The 24047-nt window shown below is 32.1% G+C and overlaps 2 protein-coding genes across 2 annotated transcripts; one reads left to right on the top strand and one right to left on the bottom strand.

The window, feature by feature from the left end:
• Positions 1-133: 133 nt before the first annotated feature.
• On the bottom strand, positions 134-8788 carry LOC140045356 (uncharacterized). The gene is made up of 16 exons (XM_072090212.1): positions 8741-8788; positions 8410-8477; positions 8090-8225; positions 7314-7367; positions 6724-7171; positions 6216-6419; positions 5693-5769; positions 5426-5550; positions 5068-5149; positions 4842-4974; positions 4348-4524; positions 3893-4048; positions 2761-3021; positions 2361-2583; positions 2060-2165; positions 134-1787 (listed from the first exon to the last, which is right to left on the bottom strand). The coding sequence occupies exons 2-16, from the start codon at positions 8442-8444 to the stop codon at positions 1764-1766; spliced, it is 2241 nt and encodes a 746-aa protein (XP_071946313.1). The 5' UTR covers positions 8445-8477; positions 8741-8788; the 3' UTR covers positions 134-1763.
• A 3214-nt stretch (positions 8789-12002) lies between these two features.
• On the top strand, positions 12003-13054 carry LOC140043909 (uncharacterized). The gene has a single exon (XM_072088395.1). The coding sequence runs from the start codon at positions 12090-12092 to the stop codon at positions 12669-12671; it is 582 nt and encodes a 193-aa protein (XP_071944496.1). The 5' UTR covers positions 12003-12089; the 3' UTR covers positions 12672-13054.
• The last annotated feature ends 10993 nt before the right edge of the window (positions 13055-24047 follow it).

Here is a 24047-nt window from a genome sequence, read left to right on the forward strand (position 1 = left end):
ACAAATATTCATAAACAGTAAATAAAGTACAATTATATTGCATTTATTAATAATAACTACAATCTATATATTACACATTTAATATAAAAAAATTCTTAAGTTGATATTAATAATATTTTTTTTTACTATGGAAATGAAACACTTCAATAACACACAGTGCAAAGTGCTACAATCTGTACAATTAGAACTAATTAATAAACTCCCAAAAAAGAAAAGAAATTAAAGTAAATATTTTATGAAAAAATAATATTAACGCTAGACCTAACCGTCAGTGTAAATATTAGCAATAGCAAAGGGTCAAGATAGCTAACTATAAAAAGTAAATCCATGACCTAGTTATGCAGCTCACAAATTCTAATGCATAAGTATAGTGTGCAGCATATTACTACAGATAACTCCCAGCAAGGATGGTACCCATTTATACACCTGGGTGAAGAGAAACACGGACACAAATAAACTGTATTGTAAAAAGATACAAAGGAAGTCCCATCACCATCCACTGCATCAATATAATACCACATTTATATAGCGTTCTTTTCATGAGTAATCATGCTCAAAGGCGCTGTACATTATTACCCCAGTCATTTTTTAGATCAAACACGTATGGAAACATACTCCCATAATGCAGCCAGTAATCAGCGCAAAGTTGTGTCTTGATCGAACCCATTTAATACACCTGGATGAGGCAAATGTAAGTAAAGTGCCTTGACTAAGTATACAAGCAATGTGGCGAGAGTTGGATTCAAACAGCAACCTCACGATCGGTACTCCAGCGTCCAACACACTGCGCCACACGCTCTCACAACTGACGTCTTTATCATAATAAAGATTGAAGAAAAACACTAAATCACTCTACGATAATAATTAATATGTGACCATAAATAGAAGTATGCTTTGAACTACTATAGTTTTTTCTTCAGCGAGTTCCCCTTTTTTCACTATCAACATCATACAGTAGAACAACACTAGGTTGCCAGCTTGTTCAACTCTTATCCAAAAGTTCTTTTTACATATTTATATTTATCTGGTAATTTCCAAAAGTTTTAATAACCCATTCTTTGGTTTCTATGTAACTTTGTACAGCAATAATACAAAAAATATATACTTTTAAAATGCTTTCCTAAATCTACTATATTTTTTTTTACAGACAAGGTATTTTATTTTATGAATAAATGTTAAATATAATAGCAGATTTGTGTTCTACATTTACATGATTTTTAATACTTTCAATTTAAATTAGTGACAAAATTCATAAATGTTATAGAATTCTGATTTCCTACATAAAATATATTTTTTCGGCTTGAATTCATTTGACTAAATGTTAAATGTTATAACAGATTTGTGTTCTAAATTTACATGATTTTAATACTTTAAATTTAAATTAGTTGGCAAAATTCATAAAGAATTCTGATTTATCGTCTGTTGTTGTCATGTCTTTGACAGAATTAATTCAATGGACTACACATAAATACAGAAATACTATTGGTTACAACTTTATGAATATATTAATTGTAGAATATATTTTATGCACATTTCAATAATGGAATGTTTGCAATCCTAATGTTTAATTCATTAGGGTAAATTATCTGCATATTACAGATTGTGTGATTGGGTAAAATACTAGTCCATCACTAGTTAATACAACTCATTTTATTGGTGAATTTATCTTACAATCTAAATTACTTACGACTCATACGATTGGTTATAAAAAAGATGAATGGACAATTCTTAAAATTCAGCTTCATTAGACATCAATGTTAGGATTAGTAATGGTCTGGATGAGGAGGCTACAATAAAACATACAGTTACTGTATTAAGATGTTTAAAAACTCTATTATTAGGATAAAACATCAGTACAAGTTGTACGAGTACAATAACTAAGTAATAAAGACTCTCCCAATACCAGACACCTTTGGGCTGGCCTAACATTGTCTAGTTTTCGAATATGTTTTTAATGGTAAAACTTAATTTGGGACCTTTTGGACCACCAGAAAAGTCTGGTTTTGGGAGAGTTTCTGAAAGTCAAGTATTGGGAGAATTGTGAATGTACTAGACTCACCTTTTTAACTCTTGAATGTGTCTTATTCGACGTCTGCCTTCTTCCGTTTACTGACAATGGCTCTTCATTTGTGTCAAGGGTCACCGATCTTGAGCTGACATGGTGGCTAAAAATTAGAAATAAAAATACATTTATTTTTGGTATTTTAAAAAAGAACTATTAACTCATGGATATTCAAAACCAGATGAACATTTTTAATCACATTTATAGAATTTGCAATTGTCACTAAAATTATTTCTATGTTTTTTCTGTTAATTACTTTGAGACAGGAAAACAAATTGACTGCATATTCAAAAGATACCTCGTTCTCGCATTCCTTGCATGCTGGTCATGTGACCTATGACGAACTGGGTGGACATCACCATCCTTTTGGGGCTTTGTTCCATTAGCTGTGTAATTGACCGTTTTTTGCCGCTGGGCCTTTTCAGTGAATCTCCTTACTTGGTCCGCATGATTTTCAGTTTTTTCACTGGGGCTGTATGGTTCTGAAGATATTTTTCTAGTTCTTGAAGGCTTCTTCTCAACTAAAAATTTAAAAATTTGTACTTGGATCAACAAAAAATACATTTATTAACATTATTTAACTAATAGATGCACTGATTATGTTTAACATAGCTGTTATTTAATTTCATCAATTTAAACATTTTCATATTTTTTCCTTAATCTGGATGATGATGCATTGTGGGAAAATATGCACTCACCTTTTAGCTCTTTACCTGAATAGTTAGCAGGTATTTCGTTTCTGTTAGATCCATATATATTGACTGATGCACCGTTCCGAATGCCTGCTCCTCCACTCCTATTGGCTGGTGCTCGCACTCTGTTAGCCGGGGCTGCAGTTCTGTTGGCTGGCACAGTACTTCTATTTTTTGGTTGATAAATCTGATCTTGTCGTCCATCTTGTGAGCCAAATGATTTATACAGATCTTTATTTCCGTGCGAAGTGTTTCTTGAAGATGAAACTGTATAAACAAGTATAGTTATCATGTCAGTATAATATTTATCTTTCATTTATTTATTTTTTTAAAATTTAATCTTATTTATAGAGGACGATCTTAAAATGCTGAATATCAAGGGGCCCTCATATTAAACAAACATGGTAAATATAACACAAATCAAAGTTAAAGTTTAAGCAGTTTAATAATAGGCTTAGTCATGTTGGAATATGAAAACAAAGTAATACACTTAAAATTAATCAATCTCTTCAAAAATAGGAAGGCCAAAGTTGTAAGATTTAGAGGGGACTACTCCTTTTGAATTCCTGCTCTAAGGCCAGACTAGTTAGGCCTGCATCCTAGCATACCCTGAATGGTACTTCAGATTCAGAGATTCAGATTCGATTTATTAAGTCATTCATACATAGCATAATGATAATTGTTTTCTTGGCAGAAAAACACAAACAAAACAATACACACATAATATTTACATTCATTATCAACATGGAACTAACAACAACAACTGATCAAGCAAAATAAAATACAACAGACCTAATGACCTATCTTTGAAAATCATTGTTGTGTAGTCTAATAGCGCTAGGTAAGAATGAAAATTCATGTCTACTAGCCCATCTGACGAAAATGATTTGATAACATAGTGAACATAAGCTCTGTTTACACTATCGAACTAGTTTGACAAAAAAAAAGTGTGATGTGCCCAAATATGGTAGCGATATGCCCAAATATGGTAGTGATTGTCATCATCATGTCCATATATAGGCACATCACATAAAGTTTGATAGTGTAGACAGAGCTTAATAATCACAAGTTCGTTAGAAGTGTGATGAGGGCTACAGAACCCAAATTCCCAAACGTTGTGTAATGAGATACTTCTTACAATCATAATTACTTGTTTTCTTGTGTACAGGTGAAGGAAATGCTTCAGAATTAGTAAACGTATCAACATCATCATTAAACGATGGAATTTCAGAATTTATGTCATCATCATCATCAAGAAATGGTTGAAATCTTCCCTGAGCTTGCATTGACGACTCTACACAGTGAAACACAAATTTGGGTTATTAGAACAATAATGAAATATATAGTAATTTTCATTCATTGTAAAAGAGACACGCCTTGGGGAGACACGCCCTTTTGCGATAGTTGTCTTTGACAGCTCTTGTCTCTCCTCAGTGTTCCCTTTTTATATTTCACTGAAAGGAATAAATAAATAAACGTACTGTATATACTGTATACAGTACATTACAGTACATAGGCCTACTGCTCAGACAATCAACTTACTGAGACGTAATGTACACAAGATAAACCTAAAATGGTTGCAACAATACTTACGACTAGATGACTGTTTCATTTCATGAGCTTTCCTGGTGGAATTTCCATAGGCGTGTGTTATATGGGAACCACTCATGGACGAAAAGTTGGAAGAAGAATACTTGCTAACAGGCGAGGGCAGTAGACTGGCATCTTGTTGATATGGCAAATGATTACTTCTGGATCTGGTTGCCACGCCTGCAAAAACAAAACAAAGTGTTTTCTTAACAGTTTATTTTCACGAAACTAAAGTGTGATGTGCTAAAATATGGTAGTGATATGGGAACATCACATTTTTTTTCCACATAAAGTTTGATAGTGTAGATAGAGCTTTAGATGTCATATCACTACCATATTTGGGCACATCACACTTTTTTTCGTCAAACTAGTTTGATAGTGTAGACAGAACTTAACACTCAATGGGATCGAAGAGGGTTGAGAGAGTAAAGTGATAAGTGTATGTGTACCATCAAACTTTATGAATAACCTCTTTATTACTTTACAAGCTTACTTACTATCATATAACGGATTCTTCTTTGTGACCAGCTTCGGCCTACTGTTTGCCATCATGATGTTGCTAGGGTCAAGAGGGTGGTTGTTGTGTTCGGACGGTAACGGTGTTGTTGTCCTGTTCTTGTCACACGTAGGCTGGGGAAATATTATAACATTTAGTTTTAATGAATGTAACAAAAAACTATTAGTTTAAAATGATGTTTTTTATGGTTTACAGTAAATACTTACCTGATGGAATGCTATACTATCAGCTGGTAACAATACATTACAAAATTCACAAGGTAACATTGCCACTTCTTCGTCGGCAAATCTAAATATAATACCAAATAGAGATTGGTGAACTTAAACATACTTAACAGGATTGACTTTAAGCTCTGTCTACACTATCAAACTCTATGTGACCAAACATGTGATGTGCCCATATATGGACATGATGATGTCATATCACTACCATATTTTGGCATATCACTACCATATTTGAGTTCACCACACTTTTTGTAAAACTAGTTTGATAGTGTAGACAGAGCTTTAGAGAGAGATGGAATTGAATTCACACAAGCAGCTAGTTTCATTAGAGTAAACTCACCTATCAGGTTCAAAACTAACAGACGGTGGAGGGGATGGAATTCGTAAAGGAGGAGGCCCTCTACTGATCAATCTATCGCGACTCTGTCTTGACTCTCTTGGACGCTGGTCAAACTGACAACCAGACTGAAAGGAAGAAAATAGTGGTACATACAATTAATATTTGATGCATACATTTTTGTAAGTTAACAAGGTATACTTTTTTTTTCATTTTATGTGTTTTAATTATTATTATTTGCACTTATTTATATGGTATATATTCACTTACTTGGTGTAATATTAGGTCTTGGGCTGGAACTGGTTTACCACAAAACTCACATGGTAGCTTTGTACCATCATCCTGCTCTGAAATCGGAGTAAAATGTATTTTGATTGATTTGACTTTAATTTATTTGGAAACTTATTATAAAAATGACATACAAAGTGAAAATACTGACATTACTAATAACTGCATTGATAAAAGATTTTCCAGAAAAAAAGCTTATTAGCTTATGTCCGTTGGGAAATGAACTTTTCAGAGTATAATGCATACCATTGGATAAATGACTCAATTAGATGGTTAGATCTAGAAGGTACTATGTATCATTAGTATGAAAGCCAAGAGATGCCACCATGATTGTGGCATGATAAAGTATAAAAGCTATGAGGTGCCACCATGATTGTGGCATGATAAAGTATAAAAGCTATGAGGTGCCACCATGATTGTGGCATGATAAAGTATAAAAGCTATGAGGTGCCACCATGATTGTGGCATGATAAAGTATAAAAGCTATGAGGTGCAACTAACGTACCTGCTGAATCATGTACATCTAAATATCTGGCTGCCGCAACAGGAGGGTCTGGAATGGTATAAGCTTCTTTTAACATAGTATCGATATCACTTTCAAATACTGCCGCTCCTCGGACATCCCTCTCTTTTGAAAGGTCCTGAGCAAGGTGTCTTGTTAAGAAATCCATCTCACTTGGGTTGGACAGTCTGTTCTGTGACCTATGACCTGCAACAAAATTGATTCATTAAGGAATGCACAAGGTGTAGAAAAAGATATAAGCTTGGTTTCCGCTAGGACACAACGCAAAGGCTTAAGAGCAACGGAAGTAATTTTATTTAAACTATTGCGTGTCATTGGTCAATTTACTTGTGTTGTGCATACGTCCTTGCGTTGCATTCTAGTGGAAAGCAATCTTTAACTGGTAATGTTTGTGTATAATTAAAATTATAATTTATTCAACTTATAATTATCTATCAATGTTTTGATTTTTTTTTAAATATAAAATGCTTAGAATAACAATTTTAAAAACCTTTTCTGTTGTCTGGCTTGCTTTTTTCTCCTAAAAGATTTTGCACACGTGACTTATTCTTTCCATGTTTCCGTTCATCAGTATTACGTGGAACATAAACCGGAGGGGATACTGTTCGACTATCAAACATACCAAAGTTTTCGGTAATGTTAAACCCACTATCGAAATGCTGCGGTGCTCCAAATCGTCCATCTGCCTGGTAACCCAACAAGAACGCCTGATTGTCATGAAGTTTATTGTGCGTTGTTGACACTGGGGGCGCTTGCTCCGGAAGAGAACAAGCTGAGTTCTCATGAATCTCTCTGTCTTTAATGCAGATGTAGCGGCTGCATATTGGACATGGTTCCGTTCTGCTTCCACAGAAGTCTTCATGAGAGAATAAGTCTTTGACTGCCATGTCCATCTCACAGAATTTACACATTTTCATGCGTAGATTGCATTCATCTTTCTATTAAGAAAAAATAATGTAATTAAAACATGTAATAATTATTCTATACACATTTAATTCATATCTTAATAATGTTAATAATAATTATTTAAATATAATATATTTAGTTATGGCCAATTATATATTTTAAAATTGTGCATACCTTGTGGTCTTCTAGATTTTGTTTTTCAACTTTTTCGCCACACTCACAATTCACCTGAAAATATTCAACAAGATTATAGTCACAGTTGGGTTGTATGCGAAATAAAATATTTCCCGAAACCAGAATAGCAGCTATAAGCAGGCCCGTATCCAGGGGGGGGGGGGTGCGTTGGGTGCAGACGCACCCCCCCCCCCAAGTCCCAAAAGGTCCACTATTTCCTCGATTGGTATTTTTTTTTGTCTTGTTTAACTAAAGACAATATCATTATATATATACAAAATTTACATTATCAATGGTATACAAACAAAAATATGCTAATATAAAATGAAAAAATACCGGTAATTAAATTACGGAATCTGAACTGACTACAAACTCGATGTAAAACATGCGCAGTCGATCATGTGACGACAAGCAATAGCTTAGCGCATCATGTACGCGGTACGCGGTAAAGTGTTTGCTGGAAATACAGACAACTTAACCGGCGGTAAAGACGTGTCTGGAAATACAGACACTATCGACGCTGTCTGAGTTGGCCTCATCATGAAAGCGTTAAGTTTTGGTGTCCATCGTTCAACTAGCCCAAGCCACAACAGAGAGTCTTAAATCAGTCTTTAGAACGTCAAATAACGCAAATTTTGCCAGGGCCTTCGTCCCCTAGACCCTGACCGGGGGCCCTTGGCGGCCCCCTGGCCCCCAGCCATTGTTGCTCGCTTCGCTCGCACCCCCCCATTATAAATGCTGCATACGGGCCTGTATAAGATATACATATACATTACCTTGGCGTGAACCTCTTCAAAATGTTGTTCCATTTGCCTGTGAGGTACAGTTTCACCGCAGTGTTTACAGAGCGAAATATTTCTGGAGCAGTGAGATTGGTGCATGATGAAATTTTTGGCTGGAATATCCCGCTTGCTGAAAAAAATACAGATTAGTAAATTGTTTAATGAAAATATGAGAAGATTGTTAACATTTTAATAATTCTACTGCATGATTGGATCTGGAAGATTTCAAAATATATAAAATCTTCATTCATTGAGTCAACTGCTACTGTTGAAATCCAATTTTACTACAAAATAATTGAACAAAAATACTATACCAGTTGCTGCAGTGTTTTGTTTCTTCTTCAGCCATCTTGTTTTGGAGACAACACTTCAATTCAATTATCTATCAAAAAGAGAGTAGAAATCCTTTTAGTTCTAGTCTAAGTCTCCAGTAGTAGGCATAACTTGAGACGACTATCCACCAACCGGATACAATGACAGGGACAAGCTGAAGTCGGCCTAGGCCTAGTACACAGTAGTAGGCTCTCTATACTATGTGTAGAGCCTAGCACTGTTAGTCGTCGGGGTATCACCTCTTCTTAAATAGTTAGTCCTAGCCTTGCTTGCCTACCTGACCTACCTACACAATATTAACGATTTCGCTACCTTAAGATTCAAACAATCGCATTTACATTGAACAATAGTTAAAATCAGTTTTTGCAAACATTTATATACTTAAAAAATTAATCATTTTCAATATAAATTACCTAATATAGGACAATTACAGAATACTGGAAAAACCAAAATTATGATCGCTTATCTCTGGTTTGTCTATTTTTGTGTTTTGTAGGCGTAGTGGAAAATACGAATAGAAACGGTTCAGACACATCATTGATGATGCTGCTAAGTTACTAATATGGATTCAAGACGGAGTTTTGACTTAATATTAGTAAATATGTCTAGCTAAGGTGTGTATTCTTTTTTAATAATGTTTAAACCAAAGAAATTAACATTTATTTTACCTATTTTCTTTAAAAATATAACAATAATGAAAGTCAAATACTATGATATATGAGTCATGATTGGTTATTCATCTCATTTATAACAATTTTTGCGTCGGCGAAAAGTAGTGGGAAATTTCATAATACGCATGCGCATTAGTCTACGCTGTTAATCCGCGCGAATAAATTCGCTTGATGAAAAACCAGCCTAATTTTACCGGTAAATAAAAAAACCAGGATTTTCATTGTTGATATTTTGTTTTCGTTGTGCCGGATGTTATTTATCGGATCGACAGTAACCGCCACGTATTGTTTTGTTGTTCATTACGTGCTGGCGTTGGCTAATTAATCTCTATTTTTTAATAAAAGATCATAATTTTAAAGCGCACATTACAAGTTGCGCCACTTTAGGCAAAAGTTCATGCTCTTCCATCAAGTGCTCTTGCGTGTTTGTGTGGTTTAAGCAATCAATGCGATATTTAGGTTAATTACCGTATTAAAACACGTCAGCTAATTTAGTGACTGTTGGTGCATTTTCTTTTAATTTACCGGTAACACTTTTCTCTCATTGGTTTAACGTAACACAAGGAGGACGTACGCGCTACGCACGAAATTGACCAATCAGGGGCGACAATCTGATAATCCGTCCGACTCTCGACCTAACGTTATGACGTAATTTCACTTTAAATAGACCATGCCCCTACATGCAATTACGTGTAATAACCAACTTCAAATATCTTGCAATATCATCAAATGAAGCGGTCTTCTCTAGTGACGTCATCGTTTTGGGTGTAGTCTGAATGGGAAACTTGCGTACACACGGACCGACAACATTTCTGATTCTGTACAACTTTAGACTGCTTCAAAAAATAAAAATGTCTTTAAATTCAACGTGTGATTACAATACTAACTTCCAACAAACCATTGTGAAAGGATTTATTTTTGTAACTATTCTGTGTTGTTTAAATCTAACTTTCAATGGTTTAATCATCTTTGTTATTCTGAAATCGAAGGTGCTTCGAAAAAAACATAATTTTTACATCGTATCATTAGCCTTGGCAGATTTCATAAATGGAGTGATTTATTTTACGTGTATAATAACGGTATATTCAAATACCGTTTTGTCTTTAATGCAACCTTCACTGATGCTTACTTCGTTACTGAGTGTTGCGTGTGTTGCGCTGGACCGTTACATCGCGTTGGTTTTCGCTCCATTGCGTTACACCGTGATCGTCACCACAAAACGTCAACTGATCATCGGCGCTATAATTTGGCTTGTGCCGATTTTAATCGTTATTATGTTATTTCAAACCATGCAATCTTTTAATATCGCCTTGGCATTAGTCTGTCTTACGCTACAATTAATTACTATCAATCTTTATTTTCTCATTTACCGAAGTATTCGCAAATCTGATCATTATATTTCATCGATGAATGTTTTCAATTTAAAGCGATCGAAGAAATTACTAACTACGTGTTTGATTATAACACTGGTTTACTTCTTCTCATGGCTGCCGTTTTTATGCCTGAATTTCTTCACTGCATTTCCGCAAATAATATGCTCTATGGACTCGTTATATGTACATTTATTTTTCTATTCTTGCAATTTAGCGTTTATAAACACAGTGATAAATCCAGTTATCTACTGGTTTAATTTACCAAATTTTCGAGAAGCAGTTTATGAAATTTGTGGAAAAAACAAAAAGTCATCTACGCTAGCTTTAAATAATTTCCCCAAAAACACAAACATATAAAACATTATATAAACAATGACAGTAAAGCATAGGCATACTAGTCGTCACAACAATTCAAACCTTAGAAAGGATTCAACTTCTATAAAAGGGCCAACAATTTATTTACGATTTATTTCGTCAAATCCTGACACTCAATCAAACACTCAAGAAAATTAATAACAATACCGAAGACTTAATAATAACGTTAACCATGATTGACAAAGAAGTTTTTAATAACATTGAATCTTGGTGGATAGGTACCAATGCACTTCAAACCAATTATTACATGTACACTATTACAGTATTATGACGAAGTATATAGACGAAGGAGTAAAGCAAGCTTAAATTCTACATCTGAACACAACGTTGGAAATTGTCTAAAGATGGCTCTGTTCTCTCTTATAACTAAATTATCTTGACGAAGAATTGGGTGTTGGGTGAGTCTATAAGGTTGATCACAAATAGCGAGTGCGTGGCGCGTAGTGGGAAAGGTTTAGGCTAGGAGCAAACGTCACGTACGCGTCGTGACGTTTGCTCCCAATCCTTTCCCACCATGCATTGTGCAATGACGTTCCTCGGGAAATCAAGCTATTTGCAATAACCTTTTAATCTCTGCAACTAAATCTATCTTGTTTTAGACGTAAATTACGTTTGTTTTTCTGATGACATACGTGAAGAAAACTTCACGAGGTACAGGGATATCGATAACATTTCTTATTTACATTCTTATGGAAACCTATTTGATGAGAAACTAATTTTTGAATATTGTGTTTTAACAGAAACATTTGATGCTAAATGAAGTATGGATAATCTAAAAATATTGCTTGTTAAACCCAATAAAGAAGATTTTGGATATTATATTATCACTGTATGCTGTAACTGATGACGTAGACAATTCTCACGGTGCACTTCTGAAGGTTCTAGGAAATAACAATAATATCTCTATACTTCAATGACATTTTAACCACTGCAAGTTTTACAATGAATATCTCTACCAATAATTCATCTTGTGAATCAATTTATATTGAGTATACTAAAACGTTCTATGAATACGTACTTACAGCTATCAAACCAGTGGTTTCAATAATTTGTATTTTGATTGTGCTTTTAAATGGTGTTGCAATATTTGTAATTCTTAGATCTAAGAAACTGCGAAAGAAACACAATGTTTTCATCGTATCTTTGGCATTTGCAGATTGTGCAAACGGACTTGGATATTGTGTGTATGTTATTTTATATATATTTCGATCGAGTACAAATGATGTTATTTATTGGTTTTTGATGTCGATCATTTTTGCGTCAATGCTTAACGTAAATTGCGTTGCTGTAGATCGTTACATTGCGTTAGTATACGCTCCTTTACGTTACGAAGTAGTCGTAACATTTAAACGTCAGATAACCGTTTGCGCTGCGATTTGGATTGGACCAATGTTTATTATGTTTGTCTTGTTTTACATTACTGCATTTTATTTTACTCTGTTAATAATAGCAGTAATTGTTCTCATGGTTTTAATAATAACTGTTTGTCTTTATTTTAAAATTTATCACAGTATTTCTAAATCAGATCATTATCTCGCTTCAATGAATATTTCAAACGCAAAGAAGTCCAGAAAATTACTAAAAACCTGCTTAACAATAACAATCCTGTATTGTATTCTCTGGTTGCCATATCTTGTAATAAGTTGTCTTGTTTTTATACCAGGGTTAGCATGTTACCTCGGTAGATCACTTGTTTATATGAATTTCTTTTCTGGAAGTCTGGTTTTTATCAATTCTTTGACTAATCCTCTAATATACTGGTATAATTTACCGGATTTCCGAAACTCATTTTATGATATTTGTGGAAGAAAAGAGAGATGTTAAATAAGTTACAATAAGATACCGAACTATACAGACTTTGTTTTATAAAAATGACAATATATTACACACATACTATTCGCATATAAGTCAACAGCCGGCATATTAAACACGAGTAAATAATTATAATTTTAACAAACTTTGAAGTTATTTTTCAACCAATCAAATGTAAGTTTAAATAACAATGATAAAACAACAATAAGAAACATTGGTGTTGTTGAGTTTTATCATTAGCTTAATCTTACTTATAGAATTGAAATCTCATATTAGATAAAACAAATACCTACACATAGGTGATTATAGTTGGGTTTTCACTAACATCTAGGCTATCGGTAGTAAGTTTGTTTTATATAAGCATTACTATTATTACTTATTATTGATTGTATGTTGCAGGGATTGTATATCGAAATAGAAACTTATGCTATTAATAAAAAAAACAAAACATTGATTAAACATTAAGAGATTAATAAACGGTTCGTTTTGCACATTTATTAACCTTCAATGTAGGCTATAATCTGTATACTAGACGATTAATTACCGACTTGAAAGTAATTTTGGTTTTATAAAAATTGAAATCGTGTTAGTTTTACCTTCAATGTTTAAAAAAACCTCTATTTTTAAACACGATTTTCATATTTAGTAAATTTGTAGAAACAAGTTTGATGTAAATTAAAACCATGTAATAATCTACAAAATGAGAAAATCGATTTGTAATTATGTAACGTAACATTCATAGACTAATTATAAAATAAATGAAACTGAGTAGAGATTTCAAACACAATAGCTGTTGAAAAATTTATCAAATAATCTGAAAAATAAAGAATAAAAAAATACAACCAACCGATAAAAACTATAATCGAGCTCAAACACTGACTGTAATACTTGGCAAAATCAAAGATCTATGAGTAAAAGGTTTCTAAGATATTTTGCAAAATGGACAAAGCGATAGAGGGTGCACTATTTGTAATTCTTTAAGATACAGATAACTCGATATTTTAATAAGCTTTGGTATCGTCCACAATAAACATTTCACATTTAATTATGTTCAATTAGTGAACTATGTACATTTATTTTTTTCTGGATGTATATCTTTTTTCAATTATTGGCAACCTTATAATATACTGGTATAATTTACCGTACATGTACAGATTAAGGCTCAAATCTTAAAAAACAAACTTGAGTCTGAGTATTTTCAAATAGGCCTATAAATAAATATAAGTATATCCTTAATTATTTTTTTATGACTATTATGAAACATTTTAAATTTTGTTAACTAAAGATCAACGAAGATGCGGTTTGTAACTAAATGACCTACGAAGATGAGAGAAGAATTTTTTCAAAAGGCCAATTTCTGCTAAATTGATTTAGGTATAAGAAGACCTCGTCAAAAAATTAGCATTTCGTCAAATCAAGCATGTAAATAAAAATAACATCAATGTCAGAGAACATTAATAACAACACCGAAGGTAATAACGTCTATTACGTGTGACAACCAAGGTTTTAATAAAACAAAATTTACGAATATTTAAAAATGGATTAAGTTTCTTATTAAAACTTGTGTAATTAGTTAAATTAAATTAGATTGAAATGACACAAAATGATATGCCTATGACAACAACATGAGCCTTATATTTGGACAATCCCATGAGAAGTGACTATTTTAGAACATTGTGTACAAACAACAAAAAATATCTAAAGAATTTAATTTTTAGCATCGGCCATTTTGAAATCCAAGATTGCCGACAGATTATCGCTTTACATAGTTAAAATTGTATAATGGGTAATACCATCAAAACGGACTTGTTCCACATTCATAATTAATATTCTGTCTGCCATCTTGAATTTGGTTCTTTAAATGTCTTTAGAAAAAATGGCAACATATTTTTTTTTTCATTACTTATATTATGAAGATATTAAATAAAGTCAAAGTTTGCTTTTAACAAAAGATGTACACGACATTCATATAAACGACATACCAGCCTACACTACTAGTTTGAAACTATAGTGACAATTTATTTCAGTCATGCCGCTAATGATTGAAAACCTCACTTTTTGAGCTTTTAAAACGTAACGCTACCCGGGGCTCCAGCGTCTAATTGATACAAAATGCAATCAATAACATCAATGTCAGAGAACTTTAATCACAACAACAACAACAATAACGTCAATTACGTATGACAACCAAGGTTTTAATAAAAACAACAATTATTAAGAATAGTCGACACACTGTTAACATGATTTTAATAGATTAATTAAAGAGGTTTTAGAAGTATATAAAAATGAGAAAAATGTACTTTGTTCGCATCTGTCGTCGTTGAAGCAAAGGAATGAAAGCATATACGTAAACTATACATCTGATTGTTTCCATATTGATGGTCTTTTTGTCTAAACTTTAACAAATATTAAAACTTGACAAAGTACTGTGCGTGTTTGGCGAGTCTTTTTCCAAAGAAGCCTACATCAGATTTTTATGGAAGCAAACATTTTTGCTGCGAAACACGTTTTTTTTTTAAACTTTACTACTAATCATACACGTAGTATATTTGATGCTAAACGAAGTTCGTAATAATTGAATAATCTAAAATAAACTTTCATTCTGTGGACAATTTTCTCACGTTCTACTTGTTTAAAGGTTCTACGAAAGACTAAATATCGTATCTTCATTTACAAGCAAGTGTCGCCATTCATCACTGCAAGTTTTACAATGAATATCTCCACCAATAATTCATCTTGTAGATCCGTTTCTGAGTATACTGAAATGTTCTATGAATACGCAATTACAGCTATCATACCAGTGGTTTCAGTAATTTGTATTTTGATTGTTCTTTTAAATGGTGTTGCAATATTTGTAATTCTTAGATCTAAGAAACTGCGAAAGAAACAAAATGTTTTCATCGTATCTTTGGCATTTGCAGATTGTGCAAACGGAATTTGGTTTTGTGTGTATGTAGCTGTAAGCTTCTATCGTCAGATTTTGGGTTTAATTATTGTTATAAACGTGTTATTAACGTCAATTCTTTTTACCTCAACGCTTAACGTAATTTGCGTTGCTGTAGATCGTTATATTGCGTTAGTATACGCTCCTTTACGTTACACAATAGTCGTAACAATTAAACGTCAGTTTGCGCTACGATTTGGATTGGTCCACATTGCATTATATATATACTTTTTTACATTAATACTCATACTTATTTTAATCCGTTAATATTTGCCGTATTTTTCCTCATGGTTTTAATAGTAACTGTTTGTCTTTATTTCAAAATTTATCAAAATATTTCCAAACCAGATCATTATCTCGCTTCAATGAATATTTCAAACGCAAAGAAATCCAGAAAATTACTAAAAACCTGCTTAACAATAACAATGGTGTATTGTCTCCTCTGGTTGCCATATCTTGTAATAATTTGTCTTGTTTTTATACCAGGGTTTACATGTTCTCTTGGTATAATACTTTCATATATGCGTTTCTTTTCTGGAAATCTGGTTTTTATCAATTCTTTGACTAATCCTATAATATATTGGTATAATTTACCGGATTTCCGAAACGCATTTTATGATATCTGGGGAAGGAAAAAGAAATGCTAATTAAAATATACGACAAATGTTAATTAAAATAAAAAGTGTATAGCATGGTATAAACGAGGACCTCGAGTACACCAGCAGTGAATTCAACTGATACTATGTCAATGACGGCCATGTTTTCAGATGATTTTAGATAGCACACAGGAATTTCTCGCACAAAAGCCAGAAGCCGCCACTGTAGACGACATTGATAATTTGAACAAAAGTCAATATATTTGTTATAATTTGAAATCGTGTTGCAATAAAGTTGAAGTGGTTTTATAATACAGAAGTAATAATCTTTAGGAATAGAATAATTATAAAACCACAAGAAAAATCGATGATTGTGAGACTTGGAGTTAATAAACTCTTCCATCAGTACGTTCAGTATATTTTTCATAAAACATGACAACCATTGGTCAATTAAGACAACAGGGAATGATGGACAGAATACTTTTACAAGTTTATTCTATCGACATATTATTAAACCGACCGAAGTTTCAACAAAATTGATGTAGTGTACGGTGTTCATTGTACTTTTCCCATTGTCTTTGCTAGTGCGTTCTACATTTTCCTTGCAATACTGATTCTGAAAACTTTAACTGTGCTGTAACGTGATTCGTTGGACAATTTTTTTCACGTTCTACTTGTTTAAAGGTTCTACAAAAGACTAAATATCGTATCTTCATTTACAAGCGAGTGTCGCCATTCATCACTGCAAGTTATACAATGAATATCTCCACTGATAATTTATCTTGTAGATCCGTTATTGAGTATACTGAAATGCTCTATGAATACGCACTTACCGTTATCATACCAGTGGCTTCAATAATTTGTATTTTGATTGTGCTTTTAAATGGTGTTGCAATATTTGTAATTCTTAGATCTAAGAAACTGCGAAAGAAACGTAATGTTTTCATCGTATCTTTGGCATTTGCAGATTGTGCAAATGGACTTGGATATTGTGCATATGTAGCTATACGCTTCTATCATCCGAGTTTGGGTATAATTATTCTTATAAACTGGTTATTAACGTCAATTCTTTTTACGTCAATGCTTAACGTAAATTGCGTTGCTGTAGATCGTTATATTGCGTTAGTATACGCTCCTTTACGTTACACTGTTGTAACAATTAAACGTCAGTTGACTGTTTGCGCTGCGATTTGGATTGGTCCAAATTGCATTATATGTATCTTTTTTTACATTAATACAACTCCTTTTATTTCGTTAATAATAGCCATATTTTTTCTCATGGTTTTAATAGTAACTGTTTGTCTTTATTTCAAAATTTATCAAAATATTTCCAAACCAGATCATTATCTGGCTTCAATGAATATTTCAAACGCAAAGAAATCCAGAAAATTACTAAAAACCTGCTTAACAATAACAATGGTGTATTGTCTCCTCTGGTTGCCATATCTTGTAATAATTTGTCTTGTTTTTATACCAGGGTTTACATGTTCCCTTGGTATAATACTTTCATATATGCGTTTCTTTTCTGGAAGTCTGGTTTTTATCAATTCTTTGACTAATCCTATAATATACTGGTATAATTTACCTGATTTCCGAAACGCATTTTATGATATCTGGGGAAGGAAAAAGAAATGCTAATTAAAATATACGACAAATGTTAATTAAAATAAAAAGTGTATAGCATGGTATAAACGAGGATCTCGAGTACACCAGCAATGAATTCAACTGATACTATGTCAATGGCGGCCATGTTTTCAGATGATTTTAGATTGCACACAGGAATTTCTCGCGCACAAAGGACAAAAGCCGCATCCGTAGACGACATTAATAATTTGAATAAAAGTCAACATATTTGAAAACGTGTAATGTTGCAATGAAGTTGAAGTGGTTTTATATTAATAATAATACTATAGGAGACCTAGAGTAATTATGAAACCACAAGAACAATCAATGATTGTGAGACTTGGAGTTAATAAACTCTTCATCAATGACAGAGTTCAGTATATGTTTAATGAAATATCAATTCGTCAAGAGTTTCATAAAACGTGACAACCATTGTTCAATTGAGGCAACAGGGAATGATCAACACATTTGATGGACAGAATACTTTTACAAGTTTATTCAATCGACTTAATATACCGATCGAATTTTCAACAAAAATTGTGTACGGTGTTCATTGTCCTTTTACCCCTTTTCTTTGCTGGTGCGTTCTACATTGTCAATGAATTCCTTGCAATACTGTTTCTGAAAACTTCAACTGTGCTGTAACGTGATTCGGTGAACAATTTTCTCACGTTCTACTTGTTTAAAGGTTCCAATAATAACAATATTGGTAATGATGATAATAATAATGTTCTTGTTAATGAAGACGAGGTCTTAAGAGAATTTGCACGTGTAAAAGTCAATAAGGCAACTGGACCAGATGGGATTTCAAACAGAATTTTAAAAGTGTGCAATATCCAACTATGTCCAATTTTTACTCATATTTTTAATATTATTTTTAGAAATGGTACTGCTCCACGCATATGGAAAACTTCTATCATAAATCCATTGCCTAAAGTTAATAAACCTAGTATACCAAAAGATTTTAGACCAATTGCAATTACTTCAAATTCAATGAAATGCTTAGAAAGGTTGATTGTTTCTAGACTTAAGGAAAATATTGGTAATGCAGATAAGAATCAATTTGCATACAAGAAAAATAGAGGGGTTGACGATGCTGTAAATTCTTATCTCCATGATACATATCATCACCTTGATTCTAAAAGAAATTATGTACGGTCTATATTTTTCGATTTCTCCAGTGCTTTTAATACTATTTTACCACATGTTTTAATTGATAGATTATTAAGTTTTAATGTCTCACCTCAGCTCGCCAAAGTTATATATAGTTTTTTGATTAATAGACCGCAGATGGTTAAGTGCAATGGTATCCTATCCAACAAAGAATCTACCAGTGTTGGAGCTCCTCAAGGATGTGTTATCTCTCCAATTTTGTTCTCTTTTTCTCTCTAGTAGTTTTAATATTTTAAGTAAAGATTGCAATATTGTAAAATACGCTGACGATACTGTAATTAGTGGTTTTCTTTGCGATAGTAAGCATAATGTAAATGAATTTGTTAATGAAGTTGGAAGATTTGTTAATTGGTGTGAAGATATGAACTTAATACTTAATATTACTAAAACCAAAGAGATGATAATAGATTTTCGTAAAACCGCAGTTGAACATAATGTAATAACTATTAAAGAAACCGAGGTTGAAAGAGTAACCCAATACAAATACTTAGGTACTATAATTGACAACAAATTAAAATGGGAGTCAAACTCTCTCATGATTTCCAAGAAGGCATCTCAAAGGCTCTACTTTCTCAGAAAACTCAAGCAAATTAGAGTTGATAACACTATTTTAATTCTATTTTATCAAAGTATTATTCAAAGTATTCTATCTTTTAGCATTGGATGTTTTTATGGTAACTTTACTGAAAATGATAAGAAAAATATTGAGAGACCACGTAAAATTACACAACGTATTATTAAAGCTGATCTTACGCCTTGTTCATTTATATATGAAAAGAGTATTCTAAAAAAAGTAAACAATATTATGAAAGACCCCACTCATCCGTTACATTACTGTTATAACTTAAATAGATCAGGCATTAGGCTACGACCTCCAAGAGCAAATCTTTGTAGAACTAGAAAATCCTTCGTTGTAAATAGCATTCATATTTTAATTCTATGTAAGACGTTAATGCAATTTTTAATAGTTTTACATTTTTAACAGTATTTTTAACTTTTTATCTTGTATTTTTAATCTGTTATAATACTGCACGTTTTTAAATTGTTGCAATATTGTTGTTTTAATCTACCAAGCAAAGTGAATTTCCATTTTTATGGACAAATAAAATGTCTTGAATCTTGAATCTTGAATCTTGAATCTACGTAAGACTAAATATCGTATCTTCATTTACAAGTGAGTGTCGCCATTCATCACTGCAAGTTTTACAATGAATATCTCCACCAATAACTCATCTTGTAGATCCGTTACTGAGTATACTGAAATGCTCTATGAATACGCACTTACAGCTATCATACCAGTGGCTTCAATCATTTGTATTTTGATTGTGCTTTTAAATGGTATTGCAATATTTGTAATTCTTAGATCTAAGAAACTGCGAAAGAAACACAATGTTTTCATCGTATCTTTGGCATTTGCAGATTGTGCAAATGGACTTGGATATTGTGCATATGTAGCTATACGCTTCTATCATCCGAGTTTGGGTATAATTATTCTTTTTTTTTTGTCTTGTGTGGGTTCGTCCCACGTTTATTATAGTTCTATAAATATAATAATATATGTATATATGCACATTTATATAATTCTCTTATTTATAAGGTACATTGTTAAAAAAAATACATATCTTTTGAACAGTATATACATAAGACTAAGATTATTTTGATGTTAAGAAGTAACCACATTTACATTAATATACATTTTTAAAAATACAATTAATTAAAATATGTCGATGGCAATAAACTGACGATAAAAATTGATTTAAGAAAAACGTACTTATGAAAAAGTTATTATTGTTGTTTTATTCTGTTCATGTCCGTTGTCTGGGTAGAGAGGCTATAAACTCAAGGGAAGAATATAAAGAATCTTCCCTTTTCAGCAAGAAAAAAATGGATGAGATGAAAACGAAGAATGCAAAAGCTTGAAAAAAGGGTGTTTAGAATGGATAGGATGGAATGATATATATAATGAAAACCGTAAGGTTAGAGTCAATACACAGTGCAAGTCCAAGGTAATATTTTGGCTCGGTGTGTATGTGAGTCGCTTCATACCCGGATGACATATCTTAAAACTAATATAGTTACTAGGCCTATATACAATGTATTTAAGAGATAAAAATAGCATTTTTTTAATTTCATTAATTTAAGGAGATTTTGCTTTATATCTCCCCATTTACATTGAGCTTTAAAGTAGTAGCACTTATACTCATTTTCAATTAAATGCTTTACTTCAGTAATAAAAAGATTCCAGATCTTTTTTTCATAGTTGTTTCCTTTTTTTTTCAGGTTTTGTTAATATATGCAACTTATATATAGAGAATACAAATAATGAAATCAATTCATTTACAATTATGTTATTTGATCCAGTAATCATTGTAGTCCAAGTTATTGGGTCTTCGTTTGAAAAGCTCTTAGCTATGACATTTTTAAATTTAAGCCATATCCATTGAATTACACTGCATTTATATAATATGTGTTTTTCAGTTTCAACCTTGTATACTGTATACATCACATAAATCATTACCTGCTAAGTTCCAGATTTTCAATCGTTTTTTACATGGTATTATTCTATGCAGAAGTTTAAAATTAAATTGAGCAACTTTGGGTATATGTTTTAGTCTATAAACTTTATAGTACCAAACATTACTCCAATCAATGTCTACCTTACCTAGTTCTATTTCCCATTTTGTTTGTGAATTTGGTATTTTTGAACATCTATTAATAAAATGATTATAGAAGATGGTTCCTTTATTTTTCATATAAAGTCGTAGACTAGGAATACTATTGTCTTCCTTTTTTGTATTACCTTTTTCAATAATTTCTTTCCACTCTTTTGGTATGGCTTTTAACAATTGCATATATTCAATTAAGGCGTTATGCCTTTTATACAGTTTAGGAAATATTTCACAAGGTGAAAGTACTCTATCATTCATGTAAATATCTCCGATTGTTTTAAACCCAGAAGATAACCATACTTTAAAATACATAGATTTATTGTTCAATGTGATATGTCTGTTTTCCCATAATTGTTGGCTCTTTATTTCCATAGTAGTTTTTGGTTTTACATGTATGATATTGTTTGATTTTACAACAGACTTCATCATATTTCTATAAAATAAAGGCATACTGCCCAGGTTTGCATGCTCTTCTAAATTCAACTGCGTTATGTTAACTGTATATTCAATAGGTTGAAGGTAAAACTTTGGAATGCATTTCCATTTACCTGGATCTGGGCTTAAGAGTCTCTTAACCCAGGTTAGTTTGAGAGATTCTATCACCGAAGTGAGATCTGGCATATTCAAACCACCTTCTTCCACATTTCGAATTAATGTTGTTCGTTTTATTTTTTATTTTTTATTACACCAAAGGAAGTCATATAACAGTTTTTCTATTTTTGTAATTATTTCCTTAGGCACCTCAATAATACTAGCAGTATAGATAAACCTTGATATTGCTAGTGTTTTTATAATAGTAATTTTACCAAAAACACTTAGGTTACGTCTTTTCCATAAATTTAATACATTTTCTAAGTTGGTGATTTTTTTCTCCCAATTTCTGTATTCACATAATTGTTTATCATAACCTACATGTATTCCTAGAAATTGTACTGGTTCACTGGACCATACAATATTGAATGGTTTTGACATATTATTTTTGTTTGAACCAATCCACATACCATTTGTCTTATTTTTATTTAGTTTTAGTCCTGACACTCTACAGAATAGATCAATTTCATCGAAAAAATATTTTAGACTACTTTCATCTTGCGTAAAAAAAACGGTATCGTCTGCAAGTTGAGCAATCTTTACAATGTTGTCATTTTTGTCATATTGCTGTTTGGTAATGTAATTCCTTTACATTTAGGATTTTTTCTTATATTTGTGGCCATTAATTCTGTCACCAAAATAAATAGTAGCGCTGATAATGGGCAGCCTTGCCTCACGCCGCACTCCATATTAAAGCTTTCTGAGAGCCATCCGTTATTTACTAAAACACAATTTGTTTCTTTATAAATTACATTTATCCATTTGATAAAAGAATTACCAAAACCGAAATGACTTAAAGTCTTAAATAATAGTACTCTATCTAATGAGTCAAAGGCTTTTGCAAAATCTAGAAATACAATTGCACCTGGCATATTGTTTAAGCTTGTAAAGTCTAATATGTCATTTACTAGTCTTACATTTTCTCCCCCAAACCTTTTTTTTACATATCCTTTTTGATCTTCATTTACTATAGATCCTATAACATTTTGTAATCTGTTAGCTAATACATGGGCTAATATTTTATAATCGACATTAAGAAGAGTAATCGGTCTCCAGTTATCTAAGTTTTCTCTTTGTCCCTTTTTATATATTAGGTTTATTATACCTCTTTTTTGTGTTGTGGATAACTTTCCATTATTATAGTTATAGTTTAAAGAATCACATAGGATATGTTTTAAATGGTTCCAAAAAGTGCGATAAAATTCTACACTTAGGTATAATTATTCTTATAAACTGGTTATTAACGTCAATTCTTTTTACGTCAATGCTTAACGTAAATTGCGTTGCTGTAGATCGTTATATTGCGTTAGTATACGCTCCTTTACGTTACGAAGTAGTCGTAACATTTAAACGTCAGATAACCGTTTGCGCTGCGATTTGGATTGGACCAATGTTTATTATGTTTGTCTTGTTTTACATTACTGCATTTTCTCATGGTTTTAATAATAACTGTTTGTCTTTATTTTAAAATTTATCACAGTATTTCTAAATCAGATCATTATCTCGCTTCAATGAATATTTCAAACGCAAAGAAGTCCAGGAAATTACTAAAAACCTGCTTAACAATAACAATCCTGTATTGTCTTCTCTGGTTGCCATATCTTGTAACAAGTTGTCTTGTTTTTATACCAGGGTTAGCATGTTACCTCGGTAGATCACTTGTTTATATGAATTCCTTTTCTGGAAGTCTGGTTTTTATTAATTCTTTGACTAATTCTCTAATATATTGGTATAATTTACCTGATTTCCGAAACTCATTTTATGATATCTGGGGAAGGATAAAGAAATGCTA

This window comes from Antedon mediterranea, chromosome 3 (genome assembly GCF_964355755.1).
Source record: "Antedon mediterranea chromosome 3, ecAntMedi1.1, whole genome shotgun sequence".
NCBI lineage: Eukaryota > Metazoa > Echinodermata > Crinoidea > Comatulida > Antedonidae > Antedon > Antedon mediterranea.

What these genes read in the sequence shown, in the direction of transcription:
- LOC140043909 (XM_072088395.1), top strand. Translation starts at nt 12,090, where the DNA reads ATGTCGATCATTTTTGCGTCAATGCTTAACGTAAATTGCGTTGCTGTA.
- LOC140045356 (XM_072090212.1), bottom strand. Translation starts at nt 8,444, where the DNA reads ATGGCTGAAGAAGAAACAAAACACTGCAGCAACTG. An exon ending in AAAATCTAGAAGACCACAAG is followed by an intron (nt 7,172 to 7,313) that starts GTATGCACAATT and finishes TTTTCTTAATAG; the next exon opens with AAAGATGAATGCAATCTACG. An exon ending in AAGACCTAATATTACACCAA is followed by an intron (nt 5,551 to 5,692) that starts GTAAGTGAATAT and finishes TCTTCCTTTCAG; the next exon opens with TCTGGTTGTCAGTTTGACCA.